A 27,092-nucleotide genomic window follows, 5' to 3' on the forward strand; every position below is an offset into this window, starting at 1 on the left:
AAGCCATGACTGACTGAGTTGTGGAAGGAGAGGCTTTAGAGAGGTCCCTGTGTGCACGCTAAAATGAGTAAAAATTGATCACCAGCTCCTTAACTGGAGGACAATTGCAGAAGAAAAAAATACTGCTCTGAATTTAAAAAAACATAAATACAGATTATTAAATGGCAGTGGCAATTTGTACACGTCATACTTGTACCATATATCTTATCTTGCAAAGACCATTATATATATATATATGCAATTGTGTCATCCACTGTGCGAAGTTCAAACAATATTTTAAGACGTAGTGTGTGAAACTCTTCAGAGGGAGGGTGTTAAGGTGATATGGGCTCATTGGTGACAGCCTGGTCATCGCTGTGGGTCAGAGAGGTTCTGTTGGCAGCTCTGCAGGTGACTGAGCAGACAGGGATGTTTGCTCTGGAAGAGGTGGACACTGCTGTGCTGTAGCTTTGTTTCTGGCTCTTTGAAAAGACAATAATCAGTGAAAGAATCGCAATCTTTTTCTTGCAGTAATCCATGCTGAAGAGGCTCCATTCATACAGATGAACCAAGGGTTGAGGCAGCACTTTAAACCCAGATAGTCGGTCGGCTAACTGCCCAGCAGGATGCCATCAACCAGCCGAGCGGGCAGCCTGAAGGACCCAGAAATCGCAGAGCTCTTCTTCAAAGAAGATCCAGAAAAGCTCTTCACAGATCTCCGAGAGATTGGCCATGGAAGCTTCGGAGCAGTTTATTTTGTAAGTAGCTCTGTGACTTGTGAATTTTAGCTGTGTCTCTTTTTACCTTTAAACTGTGAACCTAGACTTTTTTTGCATGTGTTGAGGAAAAGAAACTACTGTGAATCTTTTTATATGCTGTTTGGGGCAGAGATGTTTTCTTGTGTCTGTACGGTCTCAGTCCATTCACAGACTCACGGTATCTGTAGGGAGTTTGCATACAAACTGAAAAGCAAAACTGGAAATGTGGCCCTTGCCTGGTGCTTTTAGGTGCATCGTTGTGCTGCAAGCAGGGGTTTATCTGCAAATTAAAACATGGACTTCTGCTCCATTGACTCTGATGGGCAATGCAGTTCTCTTGGTCTGATCGTCTCCTTGTCATCTCTTGTCCCTTGAGAGAAATTGAGTCTCTCCCTTCCTGCGTACCCTCAGGCTCCCTTAAAGCCATTCTTTGTGTTTGACACCTGAATGTTGGTGCTTTTGTTGTCATTTGTCCTGTCACATCCTTCCCTACTGCAGGCAAGAATCCCACTATTCATCTGCATAAAACTTATTTGACGTGAACGTCTGGACAGCAGTATTTTTCCCAGACTGCTTGTGTAGCTCAACTGGAGGTGGGATGTCTCCTGGTAACCTCATTTGCAGGTTGCTGAATGTTAAGCAAAGTGTGTACTCAGAGACCTTCATTAAAAAAACATTTTCCTCAGACAACCTTTTCACATTTATAATTATAGGAGGTGTGGCCAAACCTGCCAATTTTCCTTCAGAAAGCCATTTGTGTCAGTATTTTATGAGATGCCTATTCATTGTTAATAATTGCAGCAGACCATGTTGGGAACCTTCCAGCACAAATTTAATGCAGCACAGATGAACTAATTAGGAAAAGCTTCTTAATTTTGTTCCCTGCTTAAAACTATGAGCCGCCGCTGTCTGGGAACAGATCTGGGGGAGGAAGTGTTTTCTAACGAAACCGCACTCACCTGCGGCCTTTACTTCATCTCATTTACTCCCTTTGCTTAAAGAGCGGATGTAAAAGGAGGGAACTGACAAATCTGTCTTCCTGCTGTGTGAAAATAGTATTGGAAGTTTTTCAGGAATGCTGTATCTTCCAGAGGCGTGGAATGGAAAACCAGCGTAGGGGTGTGGGAAACCAGCACACGGCTAAGGTACCCTGCGAGCTGTGTGCTAACAGCATCCCCAGGCATCAGCCAGAAGCGGTTATAGACTGAACCTTGGAGTTGTGGTAAGGGCTGATGGCCCATTGCCGGCTCCTTCTGCAAGGAGATAGAAAGTACAAGGTCATTAATTTCTAGACCCTTCTTTCTCTCCCCCCCCCCCCCCCCATTTTAGACTACCAATTCATCATAGGTTGGTATTTATTCACTGAAGAGTGCAATTACTTGATGGTGTTTGGTTTGTGCTGCTTTGACAGAAAGAACCTCTAATTTGGCACTTGCAAAAAGCCAAGTAGGAGGATAAGGAGTGCACTGCTCTGCAGCCCATTTGGGGGCTTTATTTTGGCAACTAAGAGAGAGTTTCCAACACAGATAATACACTGTTGCTTTTTCTGTGTTCCCAAGTTTTAACCTCTAAGTTTTGTGTTACATTATAGTGTCTTTTTACTAGTAGCAGGTGTCCGAGATCTTGAATCTGAAACTGTTTCATGTGACATACTCCATACCTCACACAGAAATCCAGGAGATGAGGAAGACAACACGGAGGGAGAAATTTAGTGCAAATTAAATAAGCATAAAGAACTAAGGTAGAGGAGTGTATGTCTTGGGTCCTTTATTCTTCTGTGAAGCTAGGGAAAAAATTTCACTCAAGTTTCTTTTAACAAGATTTTGATTCTGCTAATGCAAACAATTAAACTTTCTCCAATCAATGGAATATTGGATTGTAGTTAATAACTGCTTAAAATCGTATTACCAAAGCCGATGACATACTCCACCTTTTCTTTGCTTGTATCACTGCTGAAGTTACTCTGGTCACCAGATGTTGATCCCTTGTATGGAATTTTTGGAGGAAAGCAGGACATATGTGCATAAATGTCTGCCATAAAACAAGCCTCCTTCATTTGGATTGTTTAGGTTACCCGGCCTTGTAACATCTTCATGGCTCTTGTCTAGGAGCCCTCATTTTTCAGTTATTCGAGATCACAAGGAAACTGAAAAGGCTAATGAAACTCCATGACTGTAACATTCAGGTGGTGTTGGCTGTGATGGTTCTGTCTCTCAGCCCCGCTGTAGCCATGAAGGACCGTAGGTTTTGGACAAACACTGTCAGGTGGTGCTTCCTTGGGTTTTCCAATACATAGCCCCCCCCACCAGTCTGCTCTCATTGCATACAGCCTGGATGAAAAATGTTGATGATAAATAGATGTGAGAGTAATTAACAAGTAGAAAAAAACATCTAATCCTGAAGTTTCCCCCTGCTTGTCTTTAAAATGGATTTTAATCTTTCATTGTTAGGTGTACGTACCTTACTTTCCTTTTAGCAGTGATCCCAAGAAGGGATGATATATTTATCTCGCGTGATAGCTGGCTAAGTGTGTTCACTCCCGTCTCTTTCTTTGTTTCTGTTACATCCTGCAGTGGTAGAAAACGTCTTTTTTTGGTTTTGTTTTGTTTTTCCTTTCATAATTGACATGAATTTTGCTGGTTCACCTCATGGTTTTAGTTTCTTAGAAACTGCAAGTCTGGCACCTCTGAATCATTTTGGTATTATCCTTACCCTACTCCCTGCTCTGCAATGTAATAATAGCTTTCGCCTGACACAGGAAGCCTACTACACTGGAACACTGCAGATGGAGCAGAAGAATAACCCACTCTTTTGTTACAGCCGTGTTTCTTCTGCTCTACTCTAGTATTTTGCTTGCCTGTTTTATTGCAGTTCTTCACTGATTTGAATGTTTCAGAGATTGTCTCTATTTAGTCAAGACCGAGGAGACAGAATTTTATTCTTCCTTTTTTTGCCTCAAAACCCAAAAATATTCATGTCCCTCCCCAGCCTTAGAGGTAATGTAATATTAGTGAGCAGTGGGAAAGATCCTCTCAAACAGAAAGAAAACTAAAAATAGTATTGGTTCAAGCTTATCGTAACTAGTTGAAATAAAGATTGACAGGGAATTCTGGGAATGTCTTTAATGAACGGCAGAATTAAAACATGACTGAAAAACCTTTTTACAAAAGGCAGAGTCCCAGTACTTCATTAATCCATGTTCTGAGAGGCTGTGCTTGGTGCTACAAATATATTAAAAATCAGCATTTTCATCAGTGAATGCTGTGCTGCACATTATTTTGATTTATATCATTTGGCTTCGTATGCAGGTTGATTATTCTTATCAGAGAGACTGGGAGGTCTTTTCCTCCACCACCCTCTCCTGCCGCTGAAATCCTGAGCAGAGGAGAGGCTGGGTCTTGTCTGGAGCCATCCTGCTTGCAAAGGTGGAGCAAACGCTGCCTCTTCTCCTGCCAGGGGGAATGAGCCATTGCTTTGGTGCTAAATTAAACAAAACTTCTGGTCTTATCTTGGATTGTTGCTGTCTGAAGGCAGGAAGTCTGCCTCTGAAGTGTGAAAAGCCATGTACGTTTATTGTGCGGTGGAAATAATAATATTATTGGGCTGAGAAAGTGAAAGTTGGAATGGCAGTCTGGAGATGGGTCTCTTGGATTGCTGCTGTGTCTCTCTATGTCCTCTGCCTTCCTTTAAGACACAATAGCTGATTTGTGGGAGCACTGGGGAGAAACCCACTCCAGACACCGGGGGCTATCTCCTACACATCCTGTGACATCTTTGCTTGTGTTTGGAATGGAATGAGGGGGCTGAGCCTGGCTTCTGTTTTGTCAGGATCGGACAGGGAGAGAAGGTGATATAGGGAAAATCCGTTCTACTTGAATCAGAGCTACTTTTATATGCTATGATTTTTAGTTTAGAAGTCACAGTGCTTAACTCCTGCAGAGACTCACTGGATGCTGAGCATGGAAAAATGTCATACCTTGTCTCATAAACAGGAGGATGAGCTTTAACTTCAGAAGGAAATGTCTAATAGATGCAGCAGTCACGCCCCTTGGAAGATATTTTAGTTTAACTCTCTGCAAAAGCTAACTAATGGATAAAGATTATTTGTTTTATGAGTATGTTTGGTTTACATCTTAAGGGAAATCATAATCTGAGGAAACTGATGCATCATGTTTTCATGTTACAGGCACGTGATGTGCGCACCAATGAAGTGGTGGCCATCAAGAAAATGTCATATAGTGGGAAGCAGTCCAATGAGGTATGTAGAACATGTCGCTTATTAAATATTGATGACTGCAAACACTTATTATATGGGATGATTTTAATTAGCTTGGGTTACAACAGGAGAGATCTTTCCTACAACTGTAAGGGTGAATGAGGGTACTGTGTAAACCAAACAAATTAGTTAACTGTTCGCAGTGTGTTTCTGCCTAATCTGCTCCTGGAAAAGATGGATAAAACTCTGCCTCCAGACAGAAAGGGCTCTTTGATGGAACCACATAAAAGTGTAGAAATTAAAAAAAGAAAATTAAAACCAGTAGTTTTGTATGTTAGTATGTCTTGTTGCCCCTAAATGTTCCTTCTTAAATACCTTTTAAAATAACCATATTGCTTTTGGACAAAGGATTAATAGCAATGGATGCAGTAGTGAAAGATTCAGAAGGAATCTTTCCTTACTTACTTTGTAGTAAGGCAGAATGCATCCTTCCATGGAATGACTGTGCTGATGAGGAGCTAAAACAAAAGCAAAACAGCAGTGAATGAATGAGTGTGAAAATCTGAGCAGCAGCATAATTAGGGAACTGCCAGAGCTGGGGACTAAGGCAGTCTTTGCAGAGGAGGCTGTAAAAGTAGGCCTCTGAGATTTAAACGTTAAGTGTTTTCATGGCCACCCTAGATGTGTGTTTTTTCCCTAGGATGCTTAACAGAGATAATTGATTTTATACTTGAAATGTTTAAGTGCTAATACAGATTCTTGAAAAACCCAACATGACATGAGCGGCTGATTTGGTATTATTTCTAGTAAATGACATCTATCAAATCATGGTGTGATTTTTCAACAGAAGTGTTTATTGGAACCACGTTGTTCCAGGCATTTATGGTTCTCTCCCTCCATTCTCTATATTCCACTCTTAAAAGCAGTCTTGCTCCGATGAGTTTGACTAACAACTCCTTGCTTTCTGTGCCTGCCTTTTGTGTATTGATCATCTGCGCTCCAAGGAGCTGAACTATTCCTTCCTTTCTGAGTCTGTGTATGTATCTGTGTAGGAGGTAGAGGTGGCAGTGTCTCTCCAGCAGTCCTAAATTCTAGCTTCACAGTTAAATTTGCTATGTGTGTTTCTATTTTGTCACTGCAGTGACTTGTTTAACTGTGTACTGATGAAAGAATAATTTGTACTTACTACTTGTCCTACTGTTTTAATTACTGTGAGCTATAAATACTCTATTCATATGAATGAAACAAACTGTGCATGCTTCAGAAATAGCTGTTGTTTGTCTTCAATGCATATGTTTCTTTATTTTGAAGAAAGTAATAAGACCAGGATTAAAACACTTTCTATTTTACGTCTATATTTATTTGTTTTGTTCAGAAGTTTGCTAGAGTTATGATCTAGCCTATGTAAAGAAAATTGATTAAGAGCATTCTTTTATCATTTGTATTTACTTTGGTTCATAATGAGATTTTATCATTGGTGGGAACAATTATTCTCTAAAATAAGGACATACTCTATTCTAAAAATACATTAAAACCTTTGAAATATGTAGTACTGTGCTCCTAATGTGATCTTGAAGCTTTTTTTTTTCTGCAGGAAATCATGAGTGTGCCTTGACTAATATATCACCCCTCTCTTTCCAATATAGAAGTTTAGTGTGACGCTTTCTTGGTTTGGTTTTTATCTCTTAGTACCTCAAAGTCTCTGAGGCTAAAGGTAAAAGGCATTGAAGTCATTCTTGTACTGGAACGAGGGCGTTGGTGACAGTTTATGTTCTTAAAGCAGCACTAATGTCATTCTCATGAAGTTTCTGGTGTTGAGAAATGCTTAGTCAATAACCTGCCCTGGTTGTGGTTACCACATTCCCTGGTTTCATTTGTTTCTCTAACCCTTAAATTTTTTATTGAGGAGAATTTGGGTGTTGTACATGTTTTCCAAAGCATTGGGGCTTACAGGGCCATCTATGGACCTCTGTCCACCTGGCCACATACATACACCTGAAGAAATGTGTGCTGAGAGGCTAACGGGACCTGAAAAACAACTTTTGAACCTTTTGGTTTCTCTACCTCTGATTAACTTGAGCACTGATACGCTTTCTCAAAAACATTTTCAGTGTCAACACTGTCATGTTGATGTCTGCATACTTAAATGGTTTCAGCTACTTCATTTGTTTTTGAAAATCTTTTCCGGTAGTTGTAGTTTTGCTGTTGCACTTACAAGCTTTTGCCTCCCTTGCCCGAGGAGGTGTGGATGCAAGGCAAATGGAAGGACTTCGTGATTTGCTCCAAGGGGAGTAACGGCAACGTCTAGGCACACAGTGGAACACGACATTTTGGCCTCTTCTGTGCTTTAAAGTTGCACCGACAGAGCTCCCCTTATTACAAACTTGGATTTTGTTTTATATGTTTATTCTTTTACTCCTGCAGAACCATTCCCGTATCTTTTTTAATCGGCCCTTGTAAAAACTAAACTAGTCGCAGAGAAACATTATGGAAAATGTAGTCAGATATTTTGCGGCTGATAAATGGAGTCTTATCCAGTGTAATACAGTTATTAGTAGGGACAGGTCTTTATATCTGCAAGAGTTAAGTGGGAGACAGCTGATCCTGCTGAAGGACACGTATCATCCACATCTCTTTCAGGTTGGGATGTGTGTTTGATTTGACAACAGAAATGATATCCCTTAAAAAAGGATTGCTTCTTTTTTGAGGATTTGCTCAGATATTAAGTGTTTACCAGTATATCCTATGCATACATATGAATATGTAATATTACATTGATGAGAGATCCTTAGACCCTTCCCATACAGCCTAATTGATCAGATTCTTAATTAGTAGATCTGTTGAGGAGTTAAGCAGTGAACATCATGGTGTTGATGAAACTTTATTTTGATTTGGAACCTTAAGATGGTTTTGCCTCTTAAAATAATTAAATGACATACTAACTTACCTTTTTTTTTTTGGTTGTTGTTATCAGTTTTATAAAGTCTTTCTTTTCTTTTTATTTTCTACAGAAATGGCAGGATATTATTAAGGAAGTCAAGTTCCTCCAAAGAATAAAACACCCTAACAGTATAGAATACAAAGGCTGCTATTTGCGGGAGCATACAGCATGGGTAAGCATCTGCTCACTCTGTGCGTTTCTTGCCTTCGTTAAGGGCACTTTAAAATATCTCCAGCTGGCTTTCGAGAGGCACCTGAACACTCGCATTGCACAAACTCGGATGAAAATAGCCAAGGACTTCACAGATGCTGAGGAAAACTGAATGTAGGTTTTGGAAACAAGATTTAGGGGAAATTTAGGAGAAATACTTGCAGAGTAAGGGGATTGTGCTGTTGTAGTGCATTTAGCTTGATGCACCGTTTGAAAGAAATAATAATGGAGGAGGTGGGGGGCCCAACGAATTTATCCGTCACTTTTCTTTCTTGCTGTAAGGAAAGATGAGAATTTCACTTGTACTGCCTGGGAGACGAGTATGGCAGCTTTATTAGGTACTTGCAGGTCACTTAATGCATTTGCTGTGCCACCGAGTATTAATGGTGCAGTACTTTACAGGGTGACTGAATATGTTACAGAAGTTCAGTGCAGTTGTACTTTAATGGAATAGGTTAGAAATGCTACTCATAATTGTACTTAAAGTATACTTCAAGTCATTAGTATTTCTATTATTTCACTAAATTCTTCTGTTGTTTATTGTTTACTTCTTTGTCATTTTTGTGTGTGTGTTCAGGTGACAAAACCAATTAGCTGATTTTATCTCTGGCTGTCATTTACTAATTAATTTCATACATTTCATTTAAACAAACAAAAAAACCCCAAACCTGCCAAACTATATTTGGTTTATTTGACTTGGAGTGCCTAGATGTGATTGGCTATGCAGAGGAAACATTTTGTCAAATGAAAACTGTGGTGTAGCACCTCTCATTTACAAAGTTTGTGTAGTACGATACACTAAAGAAATCATATTGCTGAACTGATAGCTTAAATTGTAAGTACTATTCATGTGTTAGTGTCAGTAAATCTGTAGGACAAAGTTGTAGTTTCTTTTTTTGAAATCTGACTGGGACAAAATCTTAAGTAAATCCCTAAATAGCCCTTTAATACTCTGATAAGCTTGTTAAGTGCAATTTAACATTCCTGTTAAGTATGTACATATAAGATATGTAATACAATACATAACTGGTTGTGAATATGCTTTTGCTTTTCTTGCAAGTTTTCTTGCTTGGGATCTTACAGAGGAAGGCTATGCTAATTCCAGTTGGAGCTGTCCTGTGGGGGGGGCAGTGTGACAGTGCTAGGATGGGGCTTATGTTCCAAGCAATACTGGTTCTGTTATGGCAGTGTGCATTGTATGCACCAGGGATTATTTATAGATTTCTCCATAGAAATGTAGAATTCTAGATTTCTCCATAGATATCTAGAAAACATGAATTTACTATTAGAGATTTTCTAACAGCTATTTGGATTTCTTCCCCTACAGCTTGTTATGGAATATTGTTTAGGATCAGCATCAGACTTACTAGAAGGTATGTCGCGCACGTTTATTTGATTGAAAGTCAGAAGTATAGTACTGAAGTAGGAAGTTACAGCACCACAGAATTGTCCTTGAGTATATAGTTTTATTTGGGGGCAGAATGTGTGTGAACAGTGGCAGTTCTTCCAATTCTTGCATGGCTGCAATGGTGTTTCTGTAGAATATCGGCTTTCCTAGGTGCCTAGTTTCTCCTTAGTTCATATTATTTTAAAGTTGTCAGTCAGCTATTTATTTTCATCCGAGTTTTAGGTTCTCCTGTCATGACAGTTCAAGATTTATTTCTGAAAACCCCTGTTGATCCTAATGCTTACTAACAACTGTAGGCCTCTTGACTAAAATAGCACTGCAGCAGTATTAGGGTTTTGCTTGATGAATAGAAATGTTTTTTTTTAAATGGTCGTTTTTCTATCAGGCTTCTTGAAGTGAACTTTCTATGTGTGAACTTTTCTATGTGTGGCCAGTAAGTTGTTCATCTCCTTTCCTTGCCATAAGCAGGACAAAAGGCTGAGCTGCTGGAGAGTCACCTGTATTGCTGCAGTTTATTTATCCATGTGTGAATTGTCATAAAGTTATAGGGTTTGGGATTCAGCATCATTAATGGAAAATTGAATATTGAGTCTTAAATAGGTGTTTGGGAGAATGGTCACAGAACTGAGAGAAATGTAGCTTATGGTTGCAAAGTAGTCTCTTTTTGATAGTAAATAGCTGCCGTTTTACTGTTAGAAGATTACATCTGATTATAGAATGTGCTCTGCGCTGTGAACTATTTTTACATGTGCTTCTCGTACTGAACCTAGTAAAATGGAAGTTTTGGTATTTTTCTCTCTGTTTAGATTGTTTACAGTACTCACTTGCATGCTGCAAACCGCGTTGTTTTTTTTAATATTGAATTTCAAATAAATTCTTTCCTTAAGTTCATAAAAAGCCATTGCAAGAAGTGGAAATAGCAGCAATTACCCATGGTGCTCTCCAGGGATTAGCATACTTGCATTCTCACAATATGATCCATAGGTAAGTGGTTATGCTTTTGCTGTCTCACACGCTTACAGGTAATTCACTTTGTTGATTGTATCCCTTCAGCCCAAATTTAATATTTGTAAGCAGAGAGGGTTTTTTTGCAGTGTCCATATGCTCTCAAAGTAGTGATTTATAGCAGACAGATACTAGCAAGCGACGTATCTCCTTGTGCACTGTCTCCTACAGCTGGTGTTCATTTCTGCAGAATTGCTTTAAATTTGCTAAGCTTTTCAGTATTGATACGATGCTGATAGTGACTAGCAAGGCAGTCTGAGTTCACCTCAATAGCTTGTAGGAAGGCAGAGATTGCTGGGGTGGGGGGAAGCACTAATAGTTGAAAAATTAGTTTTACACGAGCACACATGTTGAGAAGCACACGGTAAGTATGGGATGCGAATGTGTGTTTGAAGTACCTGCTGCATTTTAGTAGAATAAAGGATTTCAATAGTTACATGATTAGGACTTTCTGAAAAACATTTATAAAGGACGTAGTTGGTTCAGAAGATTTTGCTGAACTGAATGTGAAGCTTATCCAGGTGTGTCGTTTAAAATTGATTTTTTACGACAAACTAGATTCTAAGATCAAGACCATGTTAATTACTTAACCTAAAATTTAAAGATTTTGTATTTGGAGGAAATTAGGGTATTCTGCAGCTTGAACATGTGAATACTGGCGTGTTTTGTAGTCAGTCCTATAGAAGGTTTTCTTTTTTGGAGAGGAATAATACTGACATTTGTGTTCTATAACCAGAGATATCAAGGCAGGAAACATCCTGCTGACAGAGCCAGGACAGGTGAAACTTGCTGACTTTGGGTCTGCTTCCATAGCATCTCCTGCCAACTCATTTGTGGGGACGCCATATTGGTAAGCCAAGAGTTTTACGTATTTCTGGCTTTGTGAAGTAAAAGGATCATTTATTGGATATTTAATATACTTGGGCTTTATTGTGTGATCTTCCGGTTGTGGTAGTGATAAAATGTACTTTGGAAAAAAAAAGATTAAATAGTAATTAGGCTCTAACTTCAAGAAACTGTGAATCCTTGAATTTGTAGTTTACACAAAGTAAAAAATATTTTGTTGTTCTACTTACCCTGACTTGTAAGTGGTAGAGGTGGGATTGAATCATCTGTAATATATTTTAATCACTCCCCCCAGTGGTTTTAACAATTCGTATGTTCTCACCGCATCTGGTTGTTGAAATAACTGAAGTGTTTTTTCTTTCATAGGAAAAGCCAGGTACATTGAACAAAACCCTTTGCAGATCCCTTGTATGCTTTTGATCTCTTACACCTAATCTGTGGTGTTTACACGACTGCATGCTATAATTAATTCACCAGAGTTGGCCAAACTATTGGAAATGTGGGAGGGCGAGAAGGTGGTGATACCCAGAAAGGGAGAGCTGGACAAAGCACAGGAGAATGTGGCACAGCCTCTCTATGGGCTCGTACTAGTGTCGGTGCCTGGTCTTTGTTCCTAGTATCCCGTGTTCATGCCTGATACCTTGGGGCATGATTAATTTACAGTAGCTGAAATCAGTGAAACAGCCCATTTCATTGAAATACTGATGATGATGACGACGGCGACGATGTGTTCCATTGCCCACAATTTTGAGCACTGATTTCCTATTTTAGGATGGCCCCAGAAGTGATTTTAGCCATGGATGAAGGGCAGTATGATGGCAAAGTAGATGTTTGGTCTCTTGGAATTACCTGTATTGAGTTAGGTAAGTTATTTTCTTTGAAAAAATATAAAATGGAGTTACTTAATATGTAGAACTTAGTCAGCTGAATTACAGTGTGGAAGATCTAGGCTTCCTTCCTTGTCCTGGTTTCTCTGGGACTTGAATTTTAGAGAAAAGAGCTAAATGTGCTGTCTAGAATTCAAGACCAAGTTTCCCATTTGATGTTTATTGAACTGGTGTTTCCATTACCCAAAGAAAATAGCCAAGCTGTGTCGCTAAAGGTGTTCGCGTTCTGTGGGAGAGGCAGTTAACTTTTAAACTGAAAAACAGTCTATTTGCTGAACAACTTCAGAAATGAACCACTAAAAGTGCCAGTGTGAAAATACATTTAGTGGTATAAGTTCATATTGCTTGCATGAAAACTTAAGGTGTATCAGTGAGTCCTACAGTAATGATGTATGGGATAGGTAGAGAGCTTCGAAGTTATATTCAGCATATGTTGTTACTTGTGAATAGACTTGGCTAGAAAGTCTCTTTAAAGTAAAATAAAATAAGATAGGGAATAATCCAGTTTTGAAGTGGTAACCTATAAATCAAACCCAAAAGAAATGAAAGCACTGCCTTTACAACAGACTACAAGCAGAACGTCAGTTTAAAAGGACTGTGTTTGTATGGCATTCTATTTAAATTTAACGTGTAGTATTTTCTTGGAACAAAAATACACTTGCTGAAGCACAACAGCACGCACAGCACTACTCAGATTTTAGTCAGGATCCAGCTCCCTGGAAGCACTTAGCTGTAAGTTTTTCTCAGGATGGAGAGGTTCAGCGCTGCTCGCTGCACCTGAGGCTGTCCTGCCATCCTTGTCACATGTCATCACTCCTATTCCAAACCGGCCTCGGTGGAGGAGCAGCCCAGCTGGGCAGCGAGAACTCTCAGGAACACGCTAATCCATGTGAACTGCACACTTTAACTAAAAAATGCTGTCTGGCATTCCAAACTGTCAAATTCATTTTCTTCCAGGATGCGAAATAGATTCTTTCTTCAGAGCAGAGATTTTTTTTTTTTTTTTTTTTTTGGTTGCCAGTATAAAGCAAGTTGAAGGGGTGTGACTGTCATGACAGAATCCTGCTCCGAGTGGAGTAGGGAGACTTGGCCGGCTGCAGCGCTGCAGGAATGCAGTGAGCTCATGGCCACCACACCCCCCGCTGCCTTCCCGCACGCTGCGTTTTTTGCAATACAAAGTGTTAGGCTTCGTCTACGGCTTCTGGCGTGGTGGGAGGTGAGACTAGGTCAGGACAGTAGAGCGTTGGTAGGCTGGGTCGGTGTGGTTATCTCATTTGCCTTGGTTTGAATAAACCTGGGAAGAAAGCAGAAAAATGAGATGTCTAGTCGTTCTCCTCAAATTGTCACTTAGTCTTAGAAATGGCCTCATTGAGGGCTCAGTTTCAGTGTTTCTTCCTGAAGTTTCAGTTCCTTCCTGAAGATTTCTGTTTTATTCAGGTGAGTTACAAGGAAAAAAGCTAGGGAGAACTGTCAGTTAAAATAGTTTAAGGGGTCAGTTAAAATAGTTTAATGGATAATCAGTGTGGTCCTCGATAGCAGCACCTGGTTATCTGACAGACCAGAGAAGGTAAAGTGTTACTTCTGAGGAAAGGCTTAACTCCGCAATTTACCCGTTCTGAGGAATTTGTAGGGCTCAGTCCATCCTGTGATAGCGATGAGTGAACCGTAATCTCTGATCCATCGCTTACTGCTACTATTCAACTCAAAATTGAAAAGCAGAGTAAGACAGCTAGCGTTATTTTTTCCTTGTTTGTTTTTTTTCCGGAAGGAAAGTTTTCCGTTGCATTTTCACCAGTGTAGGAACGTCCTTGTGGCCTGACCAGCTTCTCTGGAATGTCTATGGCGAGGCTGAGCTTTATAGGTTTACCCCATAAACATTCTGATGAAGCTTCGATTTTGTTGTTACAGTGAGATCATCTCCTTCCTCATTAAGCTTTCATGCTGTGTCAGTCCATAAGAGTAACACAAGCTTGAAAGAGAGAGAAGAGCCAAAGAGAATGCAACTCTTAAAATAGTATAAAGACTTGGCCTGTTACTGACTTCCTGCCCATGTGCTTAGTCAGTTAAGTGTGATTTGATGGTTCTTGTAACCAGCTTTTTCTTCTTCACTGCCGTCCCGTTAGAATTAAATATTTGTTAGCTTTTTAGCAAGTGTCATTTAAAAAAAAACCAGGGGGGGTGTGGTGGTCTATGAAACCAGGAATGCTTAGTGGCTAAACACGGAGTATAGAGCTTATTGTTAACTTACTCCTATTTTAGTACATTAAAGTGAGTCAGAGAACTCAACTATAATAAACCACGTAATTTAAAAGCTGGAGAGGACAAGACATTTGATCTTCAAAGTGCTTTCATCTTCTGCAATGGTACAGGACACATGCCAACATATCTGTCTGATTGCAGGGTAGGGCTGGTTTGGGGTTCCGTGTTCGGGCAACAGTGATTCTGCTGATGTGGTTTTCTTTTTAAAGGGATGTAAACTAAAAAAGAGCAAAAACATGAGACTATCTCCCTATATTAAAATCATTTTCTTTTGTGTGCAGCGGAAAGGAAGCCTCCTTTGTTTAATATGAACGCAATGAGTGCCTTATATCACATAGCGCAGAATGAATCCCCTACACTACAGTCTAATGAATGGTGAGTATTACGGAGGGAGGAATGTTGCAGGGAATTGCTGTAAATGGAGTGCTTTGTCATGCTGAGCTCTTGAAATGGCTGGATTCCTGTCGGGAGGATGTCAGCTTGGAAGGTTCTTATTAGGTTCACTATATATTTTATATACTGTCAAACCCGGACATATACAAAATTGACCGATTACTAAATATGCATTTTAGACTCTAGAATGTAGTAGAAACAGGACATGCTGCTGGAAGAATGTAAGATCCTGTAAAAAATTGAGTTCATGGGTCAGTAAACTTCTGAAGCTCCCAGGCTAGCCAAAAATGTAGGGTTTAGTGTTTTTTAATCACAAACCAATTCCGAAATCTTGTTATGTTGAAGTATTGCTTTGCAAGATGAAGACACCACTTGTGTGTGGCAAGTGTTTGGTGGCATGAACTTCAGAAGAATAAAGCACAGCAGTAACACTTTGTGCCTCCCAGCCCAACAACTGGCTTTTGAAGCCAAACACAGTAAACTAATTTCAAAAGTTGAAAACTTCCTAATTATGTTTTTCTGAGCCATAGTCCTAGGCCTCTAACATAGTACATTGCACCTTCTTTTTAGACATTTTTTTCTACTTCTGAGATTTTCTGGTTAGGCTATTTCAATACACTGGTGCTTGACAACACATTCAACTCATTTTATGCTTTTTTTCTCACAAAAAGAATGCAATAATTTAATTTACTGAAAATTTGCTGTAGCAATCCCCCCATTATATGATGGGGAGGGGAAAGCGGGGGGGGGGAGGGGGGAAGAAATAAAACCTGTACAACTGATGTGCTGCTGTTTTCAGGGTATAATTCTGCCCTTCTGAAAATTGTGTTCAGAGAAAGAATGGGCAAAATAGAGAATTTTAGCTTACAGAAGGAGAGAAGTTACTGAACAAAACATGACCTTAAGTCTTCCTTGTGACAAATTGCACAACAGAGTGGAAGTTGTGTCTGAGGGGCCAAAGGCATTTCAGGAATCATGCATTTGCGGATGAAACATCTGCGCACAGATGTGGAACGGGGCAGGGGCTCTGGTTACACCTTGGAGAGTTTGTGCAATATAGAGTTTGACAGGGTTGATGCTCACACTGAGATACGTGTCTGCCTTGATATCAAACTTTTGTTTCTCTTGAATTGGCTCATATTTTTGCATTCTTAAGATGAAACATTTTGTCTGGAAGCTGAGGTTAAAGGGATCTACCTACTAGTAGCAGTGGGCTTGGGCTTTACTAGGGGTGTAATATGAAGTCCTGGGTCTGCGTGGTTCCTCCCCGCTCTACTAGCAGTGCCCAAATGTGAATGTCGTAATTCTTTATTGAACTTTGAAAATAAAACTGGGTAGTTAACTCAGACGTTTGGGGTTTTTCTCACTTTCCTTGCTGCAGGTCTGATTATTTTCGAAACTTCGTAGATTCTTGCCTCCAGAAAATTCCTCAAGACAGGCCTACATCAGAGGAGCTTCTGAAGGTTGGCTTGTCCTTTTTGTTTTCCACATGGTATTAACAAGGGGCCGTGCTCTGTGATGTTCCTCTGTCTCACCTACTGTACTAGGTTACAGTTAACGATGTTCTTTGCCCATTATCCCTAACCTTTGAGCTGAGGGTGCTGTGGAGTGCTGGTGGTCCTGTCTTCACTGGCAGCTCCCCAGGTGTCTCTCCGTGTTCTTATCATAAAAGGACACCTCTGCAAGTGACACTGAATGACTATCAACTTGTTGAGAGTTTCAGTTTCTTAAGCTCAGTCTATCCTTCCAATGATTATAATTAATCCTGACAGAACTGCCGTGCATTAGTTAACAAATACCTTTCGTTACTTCCCTTTTTATTCTGTGCTATATATACCCCTAAAGGCATTTTATCCTCTCCCATCACCTATGTGCTTTACACGTAGAACTGAAAATCGCTGTTCTAATAGTATCCCTGGGGAAAAGGGGGCAGAGGAAAACAGTTTTTCTTCCCCATGCTTTTCCTTGACATGAATAAGCCTCAGCCGCCTGCGGGTTTTCTCCTCCCTTATTTCTTAGCCATTTTTTTTTTCTTCATTTGCGCTCCCGTATGTCTCAAATACTTGATTTTCCTTGCTCTAGTGTGGAAATAACGCCAATGTGGTAGATTGTTGCAAAAATCTGACATTCCTAAGTGAACCCAACCCGCCTATAAGTTAGGTATTAGAGCTGCTTTATTTTAAGTGTGACTGTGATGGATTTCCTTTGTGGCATCAGGTGGCATTCAGAATTTTGCTAACTTGTCATTCTCTCGTGACCTTATTTTGGGGGATTTTTATCCCGGCCATGTTTGTGCTAAACAGCGATTTTTCCAAATTTTTGCATTACTGGGAAATGAATGCTATTTATGAAGATTTTATCATTACCTTTTTGCACGTTTTTACTTAAATGGTTCTGAGGTCTTTTGCCTCTTCTAAAACTGTGTATTCAGAAAGTAAATGCAATTATCCAGTAAAGGTTTTGTTGTGGGTGTGTAGTCCTGCCATTTCAGAATTCTGCAGATTGGCTTTATTTTGAGCAATGCGCTGCAATTAAAGAGAACATTGATGGAAATTAAACGTTTGTGAATGTATTCCTTCTATATCTATAGCCTGAAACAGCTGCATGCCACTTTACAGGGACAGGTAGAGAATGTGACATGTTGGAAACGGCAATGCAGTTCTCCTAAGGAACAAAATGAAACTCGCGGTGGTGTTAATAATGACTCACGCTTGCACAGCACATTGCATCTGGAGACTGCAAAAGCTGCTTCTGACATCCATAGGCAAGATTTCACTTTTGCAGTGAAATGCAGTGAATGTCTCCAAAAAAAGAGCATAACATGGCTAACTGTTCTAGGGCTGGGCTAGAAGGCTCACAGCCTGTTTTATGACTCAGAGCTTATGCTGAATATTTGATTCTCAAGCTTTTCTAAACAAGGAAAAGGGTTTTATAGTGAGAGTTAGCTCATGAGTTAATTAACATTTGGTTAGAGGTACTTAACCAGTCTAACACCTTTAGCATTTATATGCTATTTGTTGCTCTTCCCCCTCTAAACCACAAGTAGATAACGTCTCTACATACCCCAACATCCAAAGTCTAGGTTTAAACTGAGCCCATTTTCAAGGTACGTGAAATTCCATTTCTGGGATTCTTTTTACATCTTTACTTTTTGGTGGATGTCTCCCATCAGAAAGCAATCATTCTGAAATCTATCTGGATCGTGAAGTCTAAAAATAGTGCCAATGTAAGCTGGGAAGGTATTCTCCTCCTGTGCAGGGAAGAGGGCTGATAAACCCAACTAGGGCGCATAATTTTACGCTCAGAGCGTGTGCGCTGGAGGCATAAGACATCACTCACCTATTTGTGTGTTCTACAGCACATGTTTGTTCTTCGGGAGCGGCCCGAAACAGTGTTAATAGACTTGATTCAGAGAACAAAGGATGCAGTGAGAGAACTGGACAACCTGCAGTATCGTAAAATGAAGAAGCTCCTCTTCCAGGAGGCGCACAATGGCCCTGCAGTCGAAACACAGGAGGAGGAGGAGGTGAGAGAAACTTTGGATTTCATCACTGAGCCAGAGGATGATGCTGTCATTTAAATAACCACAGCTCAGATATTGCTAAAACGAATGGAGGCTGCTTACACACCTGGTCGTAAACTCAGTCTTCCTCTCTGTGCTTTAATAACGCTACCTCAAGGCACAGACAAGGACGGGCAGGGTAGATGCCTAGCGCAGGCAAGAAGCTGTGCCGTGTGTTCATGCTTGAACAGTTAACCTTCCAGTTCTGTAAATCCTACCTTTCTTTGCCTGTTTATAAGGCTTCATGAGGACTCTTTCAGCAACTGCAGTTAACCTCTATTCTGACCATACGTACAAGGCACTTGACAGTCTTCTAGTTTTGTCTGGAGAATGTTGTGCTGAGTCTAAGATACTGAAATTTGTACTTGATTATTTTTTTTTTTTAAAAAGGTATCATCAGGGAAATTAATTTGTCTCTTTTAGGTTGCATGCTGCAATCACCATGCAGAAATTGAGATTCTGAATTACAGTTCTCTCATGTACAGAAAGGACCCGTGTGAGGTGCAAGGTCCCAGCTGAGCGCTTAGATGATGCTGGTGTCAGAACAGTTTCTGGTGACATGCTGTTGCTGATACATGATAGAGTTCAGCTTGTTAACAGGCTTGCTGTTGAAAAGAATCTGACATCAGCCAGTTAATCTTGACAAGGTTGATTCTTTCTCTCCCCAGCATCCCACAAGAGAAATGTTTCATGGCAATGCCTGGAGGGTGGAAACTGCCATGATGTGGCAGGTAGATGCCTTTAGAAAGGAATGGAATGAACGTTTCATTTGGTAATGTCCACAGATACAACTGTGATGGATTTGCATTTTCTTAATAATTCCTTTCTCCTAGGAGCAAGATCATGGTGTCGGCAGGACAGGAACCGTGAATAGTGTCGGAAGTAATCAGTCCATTCCTAGTATGTCTATCAGTGCCAGTAGCCAAAGCAGTAGTGTTAACAGTCTTCCAGATGCCTCGGATGATAAGAGCGAGCTGGATATGATGGAGGGGGACCACACCGTGATGTCAAATAGCTCTGTCATTCATTTAAAGCCGGTAAGCATTGCATTTGCACTGGGTAACTTTGAAGGTGTAAAATGGGAGTGGATTTGGTTGGTACAATGATAAAAAGTCGAGTGCTTCCTATCCTAAATCATTATCTCCAAGTTCTAATATTGTGTCTCAGTATATTAATGTATTCTGGAAACTTTGGAAGGTTACTGTAAGGATCATTTATTTCTGGTGATTCACTAAAAATTATTTTACCGATTGCATTGTTTCAAACCCAGTTTACTGTGAGGAGCTGGAATGGCAGTTTGTGAATAGGTTTGTTTAGCACATGTCCTTACGTTGCAGAGCACTGCTTCATGAGACAAAAGGATGTGAGAGTTCCCCTTATTTACCTCCTAGTTAGTGAGTTCTTAAATATGAGACCCTCAGTAGTGATGGAAATCTGTTCCTGAAGCACCCAGTGTCCCAGCACTTGATTCAAATATTTGGTTAATGAACAAAAGATGCACAGAAAAAGAAACGCAGTGCTCTGGCCGTGGCGGGCTGTGAATCCACTTCCCCAGCTTTACCTCTGCAAGAGGAAGCGTAAAGCGGGAGCGTCCCTCTGACCCGCGCTGCTCCTGCTATGGAGGGGTTGTCGCACCTTGTCTCAAACCAGTAGCATTTCCCGAGCTAATGATAGATGTGGTTAGAATGTTTTGTTCTTTGCCCAGATAGGCAACAAAGACACAGGTATTTCCTCAGGGAGTTAATTAGTATATCATATCTAACTACTAATCGCTCTGTGATGAATGACAAACTCAAAATAAGAATGTGGAATACACCATGACAAATTTTAAAATTTGCTTTGAGGTGTTTCTGTAGTGGGTGTAATGAAAATCTTCCTCTGTCTTTCAGGGTTACAAAGATGTTGTGTTTTTTTTCTTTTTTACTTGATATAATCTACTTTATAGCTTTTATGTTTTGTTGAAGTGAACTGTTTAACTCAGTTTTCAGTTTTCCATTTATTTTTCTCATTTTCAGCTTTAATTAGTAATTTTCCTCCTAGTAATAAAAATGCGCAATGAAATTTCCAAAAGCAAGGATCCTAGATCAGAGCTCTTGTTGCAGTATATTCCTACATCCAGCTTACTGGCGGGAGGATCTTTCAGGGCTGCTGAATGTAAAATGGGTTTTCTTCCTTTTAAATAACTTTTGAACCAGACCAAAATAAAACCCTTTAGTAACACAGTTTCTCTTTATTCTCTCCTGTTAATGTTTGCTGATAAGGAGGAAGAAAACTACAGAGAGGAATCAGATCCTCGAACGAGGGCATCAGAACCCCAGTCTCCTCCCCAAGTATCTCGCCACAAGTCTCATTATCGCAACCGAGAGCACTTCGCTACTATACGCACAGCATCGCTGGTACGTTAAAGGTTTTTATTTTGATGAAGTTGTATAGGGCGGGGATGCCTTTGAACAGAGCTATGAAACTGCTTAGAGCTGTTAGGATTTCATCGGAACGCAAGCTATCCTCGTTGGCTGAGATACTATCACTGAAGTAATGTGTAATGTGAGTTAATAAAAGCTTAAATGTGGCACCTGGGCAAATGTAATTTGTGTATATTAGATATTTTCGAAACCAATATGCCTAGCAGAATGCAGGAAACTGTTTATAATAATAAGCTGACTTTTATTTTCATATGCATATTATGTATATTTCTGTGTGTTATGTGTGTATATATGCATGCTCATTGCAGTGGGCTAAAAAGACATAATTTAGTACCAGCTTTATAACAATTGTACAATTTTTCTGCTGGAGCGCGTGTAAGCTTATCTTCTACAGCAGAATTCAGTTTTTAATCTGCTCTGCTGCCATTAGGATGTGTGCTTTTCTTTACAACAAAATCATATTTCTTTACTGAATAGTTTTCTTTTGTGAAGACTGCCAAGAAGCAGATTAAGAAGCATTAACTTACTTTGGCCCGATGTGGTTACCTTCCTAGGTGACAAGGCAAATGCAGGAACATGAACAAGACTCTGAACTCCGAGAGCAGATGTCTGGCTATAAGCGTATGAGACGGCAACACCAGAAGCAACTGATGGCGTTGGAGAATAAACTGAAGGCAGAGATGGATGAGCATCGCCTCAGGTTGGACAAAGATCTCGAAACACAGCGTAACAATTTTGCTGCAGAAATGGAAAAGCTAATTAAAAAGCACCAAGCAGCCATGGAAAAAGAGGTAGGAGATTACGATTTAGCAGACCACTCTCTATCTCTTAATTACGTTGAATTGTCCACTTCCCCTCACTGATGAAGAGATGACATTGTAGTCTCTTACATGTCTGTTTTCAGGAGCCAAGCAAATTGCTAATTAGAAAAAGGCTAATACATCACCTCCTTACACTAAGGGGTTTATGTAACTAGAGGAAAGGTATGTCCTTCATCACAGTGCGTTATACTAAATGTTAGTATTCTGACCCCAGAAAAAATACTGTAAGGGTTTTCCTCTCTCGTGCCGTGTATATGCTGTCAATAACCGACTGCCATCGAGTGTTATGGAGGCAGATGAGCTTGCAGAGAAACAGCCAGCTACACTTAGATGTTCACCATCTAGTTCCTTATGGATATGGGTGTTTTTATGCTTTTAAATAATTGATAATGAAATGGTGCCGCCTACAGTGATTATTATTGATTCTTTGTTCATCTTGGATCTCTCGGTGGAGGACTAAGGATATAGTTTATCATAAAGTGTTGACTTTGTTTAGGAAAGACTTAACAATAGGGCTGAGGAAGTGAGGCGCTGATAAAGGACTCCTGCTGGGTGCGTTGATGGAATGGGATGGGGTGGAATGGGAAGAGGGTGAGGGCAAGCTCCCGAGACTCGTGCTTGTCCAGAGTCATGGTGAGTATCGTTGGTACCATGAGTTCTGGGTCATGAGGCTGAAATGGAACACGAGCTGTAATCCATCGGGACTCAAACTGATTTGCTGCTGGATTTGCTGTAGGCTAAAGTGATGGCCAACGAAGAAAAGAAGTTTCAACAGCATATTCAGGCCCAACAGAAAAAAGAATTGAACAGTTTCCTGGAGTCCCAGAAGAGAGAATATAAACTCCGTAAAGAGCAGCTGAAAGAGGTAACTCACCTGTAATGGGAAATGTGAATATTGTACAGTGTACGATACAGTGCGAGAGCCGTGAAGGTTCAGAAATAAAAGTGCCACTGTGCACAAGAGAACTTTCCCTGGATTGCAGTCAGTTCTGCATTTCATGAGCAGTCCTGTACACACTGTATTTCTTTCGTATTTTTGACCTTAAAGTAAAAGGTTTTATTTAGATATATTGGCACCTATATGTTTACCTTGTGAAAGTACAAACTTCTCCCTTGTTTAATACTACTTAGCCAGAAAAATGCAAATTTGGCAATCCTAAGGAATGAAAAAAAAGTAGTTAAGAAAGGTCATGAGCATTTTTCTCATACCTTGTTGCTGCAGGTATTGACGCTGCACTGCAGCAGTTAATGAAGTTTCTTACCATTTAAATGGTATTTCTGTAGAAGCAGCAGCAAGAAAAGAGATCAGTAGGGATGACCTTTTTTTAAAGGAAAACACCTGTATAAAACACTATTCAGTTTTAATGGAGAAAGCTGTGTAATAGTTCAATAATCACTGTATTGTAGTGAAAATCATGACCTCTGTGAAATGCAGAGAAACTGTAGAATCAAACTTCCTGATTTTTTTTTATTTTTTTTTTTTGGTGGAGTGGCTGAAACCGTAAGAACTATAAATAATTTTTTTGAAAGAACCATTTAGTTCTCAACCATCAACTTGTGTGACGCAACTTTGGAACTTGCTCCAAAGGGGAATATTCCCAAACATAGACATTTCCCAGGAGAAAAAAAAGGCTAAAGAGCTGCAGAGCCAAGAAAGATCTAACAAAAGCTATAGTAGCGTGGGCTCTTTATAATAACATAGAATCTATTTCAAAATGGGCAGTAGATCACAGAGCACCAAAGAACTCTGATGAAATAGAGGAGTTCTATCTTATACTTAAGTTGAGATGTATCACAACAAATCCAGTTACTGTATGGGCATCTCTAGTACGCAGTTCAGGCAAGCAGAGTCTTTTGCCAAAAATACTTTAAGCTGTATATTGAATTTAGTACAAATGCAGAAATTGTGGCCTTAAGTTTCACCTGTGAACTTCTTTATATTGTTTTTCTAAGTTACGGCATCTCAGTGAGTGGCTCTGCCTTGATGAGTGACTTACAAAATGTGTGTGTGTTCTGATCAGGCAAGACAAAAATATTTCTAATGTGCTTCATGTGGCTGGAGTTTTATTTGAACAACAGGATGACAATGCTTTCCTTCTCTCTGTCCTTTGGGAGCCTGGAAAAACATTTGTCAGGCAGTATGGCAGGACTTCCAAGTGTCTTTGTTTTCAGTGGCAAACCATCATTTTTACGTTTTGAGCTAATCTATATGTCTGGAAACTGTGGACATGAACCAGTATTTTTGCTAGCTAAAATGGCCAGTGCAAAAAAAACCAGTTGTAGTTAAATTTGCTCCACTGTCAATTGTCTCCTGGTGTTCCCTTAGATATGTGATATGATGGATTTTGCAGAGGCTGGGATGGTACTGGCCATGAGAAGACAAGGTGGAAGAGCTTTGAAACGTAGTTTATTAGGCAGGTCTGTCCAGTTGTTCAGGGCCAAGGAGCTTAGTGTAACTATTCCACAATTAACTGCCTTGCTGTTAACAGGAGCTGAATGAAAACCAGAGCACTCCAAAGAAGGAGAAGCAAGAGTGGCTCTCCAAGCAGAAGGAGAACATCCAGCATTTCCAGGCAGAGGAAGAAGCCAACTTACTGAGGCGTCAGAGACAGTACTTGGAGCTGGAGTGTCGCCGCTTCAAGAGACGGATGCTCCTTGGCCGTCACAATCTGGAGCAGGACCTGGTTCGGGAGGTAAGAGAACAGGCAGAGGTGAGACCTGGAACCTCCCGTGTGAGGTGTATCTCACAGGAGTACCTGGCATCCAACTCCAATCTCACTGAAGTGTTAATTGCCACATCTGAAGTCTTTTGGTAAAATAATGGTTCGATATGTTTTGCAACACTGTCCGGTAATCCCTGTGTCATTGAGGGGATCTCACGGGATCAAATGTTCAGATTAGTGTCCTATTGTGGGAGAATTGTTAGATACAAAAAGTCAACAGACACAACCATTACAGTCCTTTCCAGAAAATGCTTACTGAGAATCCTGTTGAGCATCTAGAACAGGAAGAAGAAAAGTGAAATGAGGAAGGAAAAATTACTGGTGGCAGTGCTGTCTGCTTTTGATAAGATGTAGAAATGGTGCTCTGTCCTCAAATGCCTTGGAAAGGCAGAAGTGCCCTTGTGAACAAAGTGAAATGTCACCTTGTGAACGGAAATCCAAGTAAGCACAAAGAATCTAATAATTCCCTCTGTCCTCCTGTTAGGAATTAAACAAAAGGCAGACACAGAAGGACCTGGAGCACGCCATGCTGCTGCGTCAGCACGAGTCCATGCAGGAGCTGGAGTTCCGCCATCTCAGTACCATCCAGAAGATGCGCTGTGAGCTGATCCGACTCCAGCACCAGACCGAGCTCACCAACCAGCTGGAATACAACAAGCGCCGGGAGCGGGAGCTGAGGCGTAAGCACGTCATGGAGGTCCGGCAGCAGCCCAAGAGCCTGAAGGTACAAAGTGATGTAGTGGCACTGGGGGCAAGCTGGTGGTGGTGGTGGAAAAGTGGTGCATTACAGCTCAGTTCTTGTTTTCAGTGTATGTGGGTCCAAGGTATTTTGAAACTCGTTGATTTGAAGACATGTCTCATTCTGTAATGAGTACCTTTTTAAAAAAGTGTCGTATTTGTCAAGTTGTGTAACTGCCAGGGTGCAACCACAGCTCTACAAGCACCATACCAGACCAGGCTGGATGGGGCTTTAAGCAACCTGCTCTAGTAGGAGGTGTCCCTGCCCATGGCAGGGGGGCTGGAACTAGATGATCTTTAAGGTCCCTTCCAACTCTAACCATTCTATGATTCTATGATACACCTGAACCACAGCAGTGGTGACCAGGGTTGACAGTATGTTGTAGGCAGGCCATAGCAGCACTGCTCCCTCATTTCATTTGAAAAGCTATTGTTCTCAGCAATGTACCTCCTTTTTTGTGGTAGTTTAAAATGCATTTAATCTTGGCAGTGCCCTTTCCCCCCGCCCCTTCCTCCTACACCGTTTTCTGATCCTCTTATCCGTCCATATACAAGAATAAAATCTATTTTTCTGTAATGAAGCAGTATCGTTTGAAAAAAAAAAAAAAGACCTTTGTGTTGCTGTGTGCATCAAAATGAACTGCACCATTGCTCTTGGCTAGCTCACCTTGTTGTTGTTTTTATATTAAGGCTAGTATGCTAGCAAGCGTGGGGGGAAGAGAGAGAGGTACCAGCCAACTGCAGAGTCCTCAGGAAGCTCCTAGCGCTGACCTTTGCTGTGTTGTGCTCTCATGGGTTTCTCGCGCTGCCCTTGTAGCTGCGGTGGCTGACCAGAACTATGGGGCCTCTGTAATTGAGGCTCTTAGTGTTTTCATTGTAAGCCTTCGCTTCATCCAAAGAAGTCCAGTGGTTTATTCTGAAGTGTCTGAGAAGGGAGTATAAGGCCTTTCACAAAGCTGCCTGGTACATTTCCTTTGAGGGGCCAGACTTCTTCTTTCCACCCAGTGTTCAGCTGTGCCAGTAACAGAATGAGTGTATGGCATACTGAGCATGGGGTTTCTTTGTTGTTCTAGGTCTTTCCTCTTCGTGATATTTCCCATCTGACTTAGTTTTTGCCACCTGCAAGTTATCTTCTTACAGAGAAAATAACCAACTTGAAAATAGAACTTCAGCAAGAAAAAAAAGAAATACCTGATTTGTCAATATTAGAATAATATTAAATAGTGAAAACCTGGTTTGTGAGAACAAGGGACCATCTGATGGCTGTTGAGAATCTCCAAGGATATAGTGTATAAATAGCTGATGACTTCACAGGGAAGCTGCGTTGCACTCTGAGCTGAATAAAACTGAAGCAGCTGTATTAGGTTGATCCTTCTGAGATTAGCATGAATGAGTTCTGCCTCCCCAAGGTGACGCGGTGCAAACGCGAGTGGGCAGCGTGTCCATTCTCCTTCCCCGGCCGGCAGTCGGGACAGCAGGACCGGCACTCTCTGGGCTGCAGGGGCTTGGCTGCCCTTGCACCTTTGCAGGCTCTTCAACCCCCCTTCCCTTTCCCAGTGAGGAGGGGGCTGGAGCATTTTGCGGGAGCACAGAAAGCTTACGCTTTGCTTTGCGTGGCTGTTCTGCGATTAGTGAAGGATTTCAGGCTTGAGCTGTCAATCCAGCACCTTTACGTACGCACAGTGCTAATAAAGCAGCCTGCTGGACAACCCTTCCGCTTGCAGTACAATCCCCTATTTATCGAGGCTGTTCCCTAGCATTAACTCCTTCTCTTGTTCCTGAGTAATGCAGGCAAGGATTCTTAATTGAATAGATAATTTGACTATTTGTTCAGTTTCTCTCTCCAGCAACGATTTCCCTCGAGGGCACATGTTTCAGGCTTTCCCTTTGTTATTTAGTGAGGCCCTTTGTCCCGAAAGCAGA

General features: G+C 40.8%; 1 protein-coding gene across 5 annotated transcripts in view; it reads left to right on the forward strand.

The window, feature by feature from the left end:
- Positions 1–605: 605 nt before the first annotated feature.
- The window catches only part of TAOK1 (TAO kinase 1), a 43,092-nt gene continuing 16,605 nt past the window's right edge, over positions 606–27,092 (forward strand). The window contains exons 1-18 of one of the 5 annotated variants that reach the window (XM_074160769.1): positions 606–737; positions 4,924–4,995; positions 7,965–8,066; positions 9,432–9,477; positions 10,400–10,496; positions 11,254–11,367; positions 12,135–12,226; positions 14,791–14,884; positions 16,284–16,365; positions 18,261–18,428; positions 19,298–19,535; positions 19,802–19,827; positions 20,201–20,203; positions 20,747–20,860; positions 21,442–21,678; positions 22,445–22,573; positions 24,198–24,401; positions 24,916–25,155. In XM_074160769.1, coding sequence (XP_074016870.1) covers positions 606–737; positions 4,924–4,995; positions 7,965–8,066; positions 9,432–9,477; positions 10,400–10,496; positions 11,254–11,367; positions 12,135–12,226; positions 14,791–14,884; positions 16,284–16,365; positions 18,261–18,428; positions 19,298–19,535; positions 19,802–19,827; positions 20,201–20,203; positions 20,747–20,860; positions 21,442–21,678; positions 22,445–22,573; positions 24,198–24,401; positions 24,916–25,155 — 2,190 coding nt within the window. Of the gene's footprint in view, positions 738–4,923; positions 4,996–7,964; positions 8,067–9,431; positions 9,478–10,399; positions 10,497–11,253; positions 11,368–12,134; positions 12,227–14,790; positions 14,885–16,283; positions 16,366–18,260; positions 18,429–19,297; positions 19,536–19,801; positions 19,828–20,200; positions 20,204–20,659; positions 20,861–21,441; positions 21,679–22,444; positions 22,574–24,197; positions 24,402–24,915; positions 25,156–27,092 lie in introns of all 5 variants that reach the window. The other 4 variants (XM_074160770.1, XM_074160768.1, XM_074160771.1 and 1 more) reach the window with 4 other exon arrangements.

Source organism: Numenius arquata, chromosome 18 (assembly GCF_964106895.1).
Source record: "Numenius arquata chromosome 18, bNumArq3.hap1.1, whole genome shotgun sequence".
NCBI lineage: Eukaryota > Metazoa > Chordata > Aves > Charadriiformes > Scolopacidae > Numenius > Numenius arquata.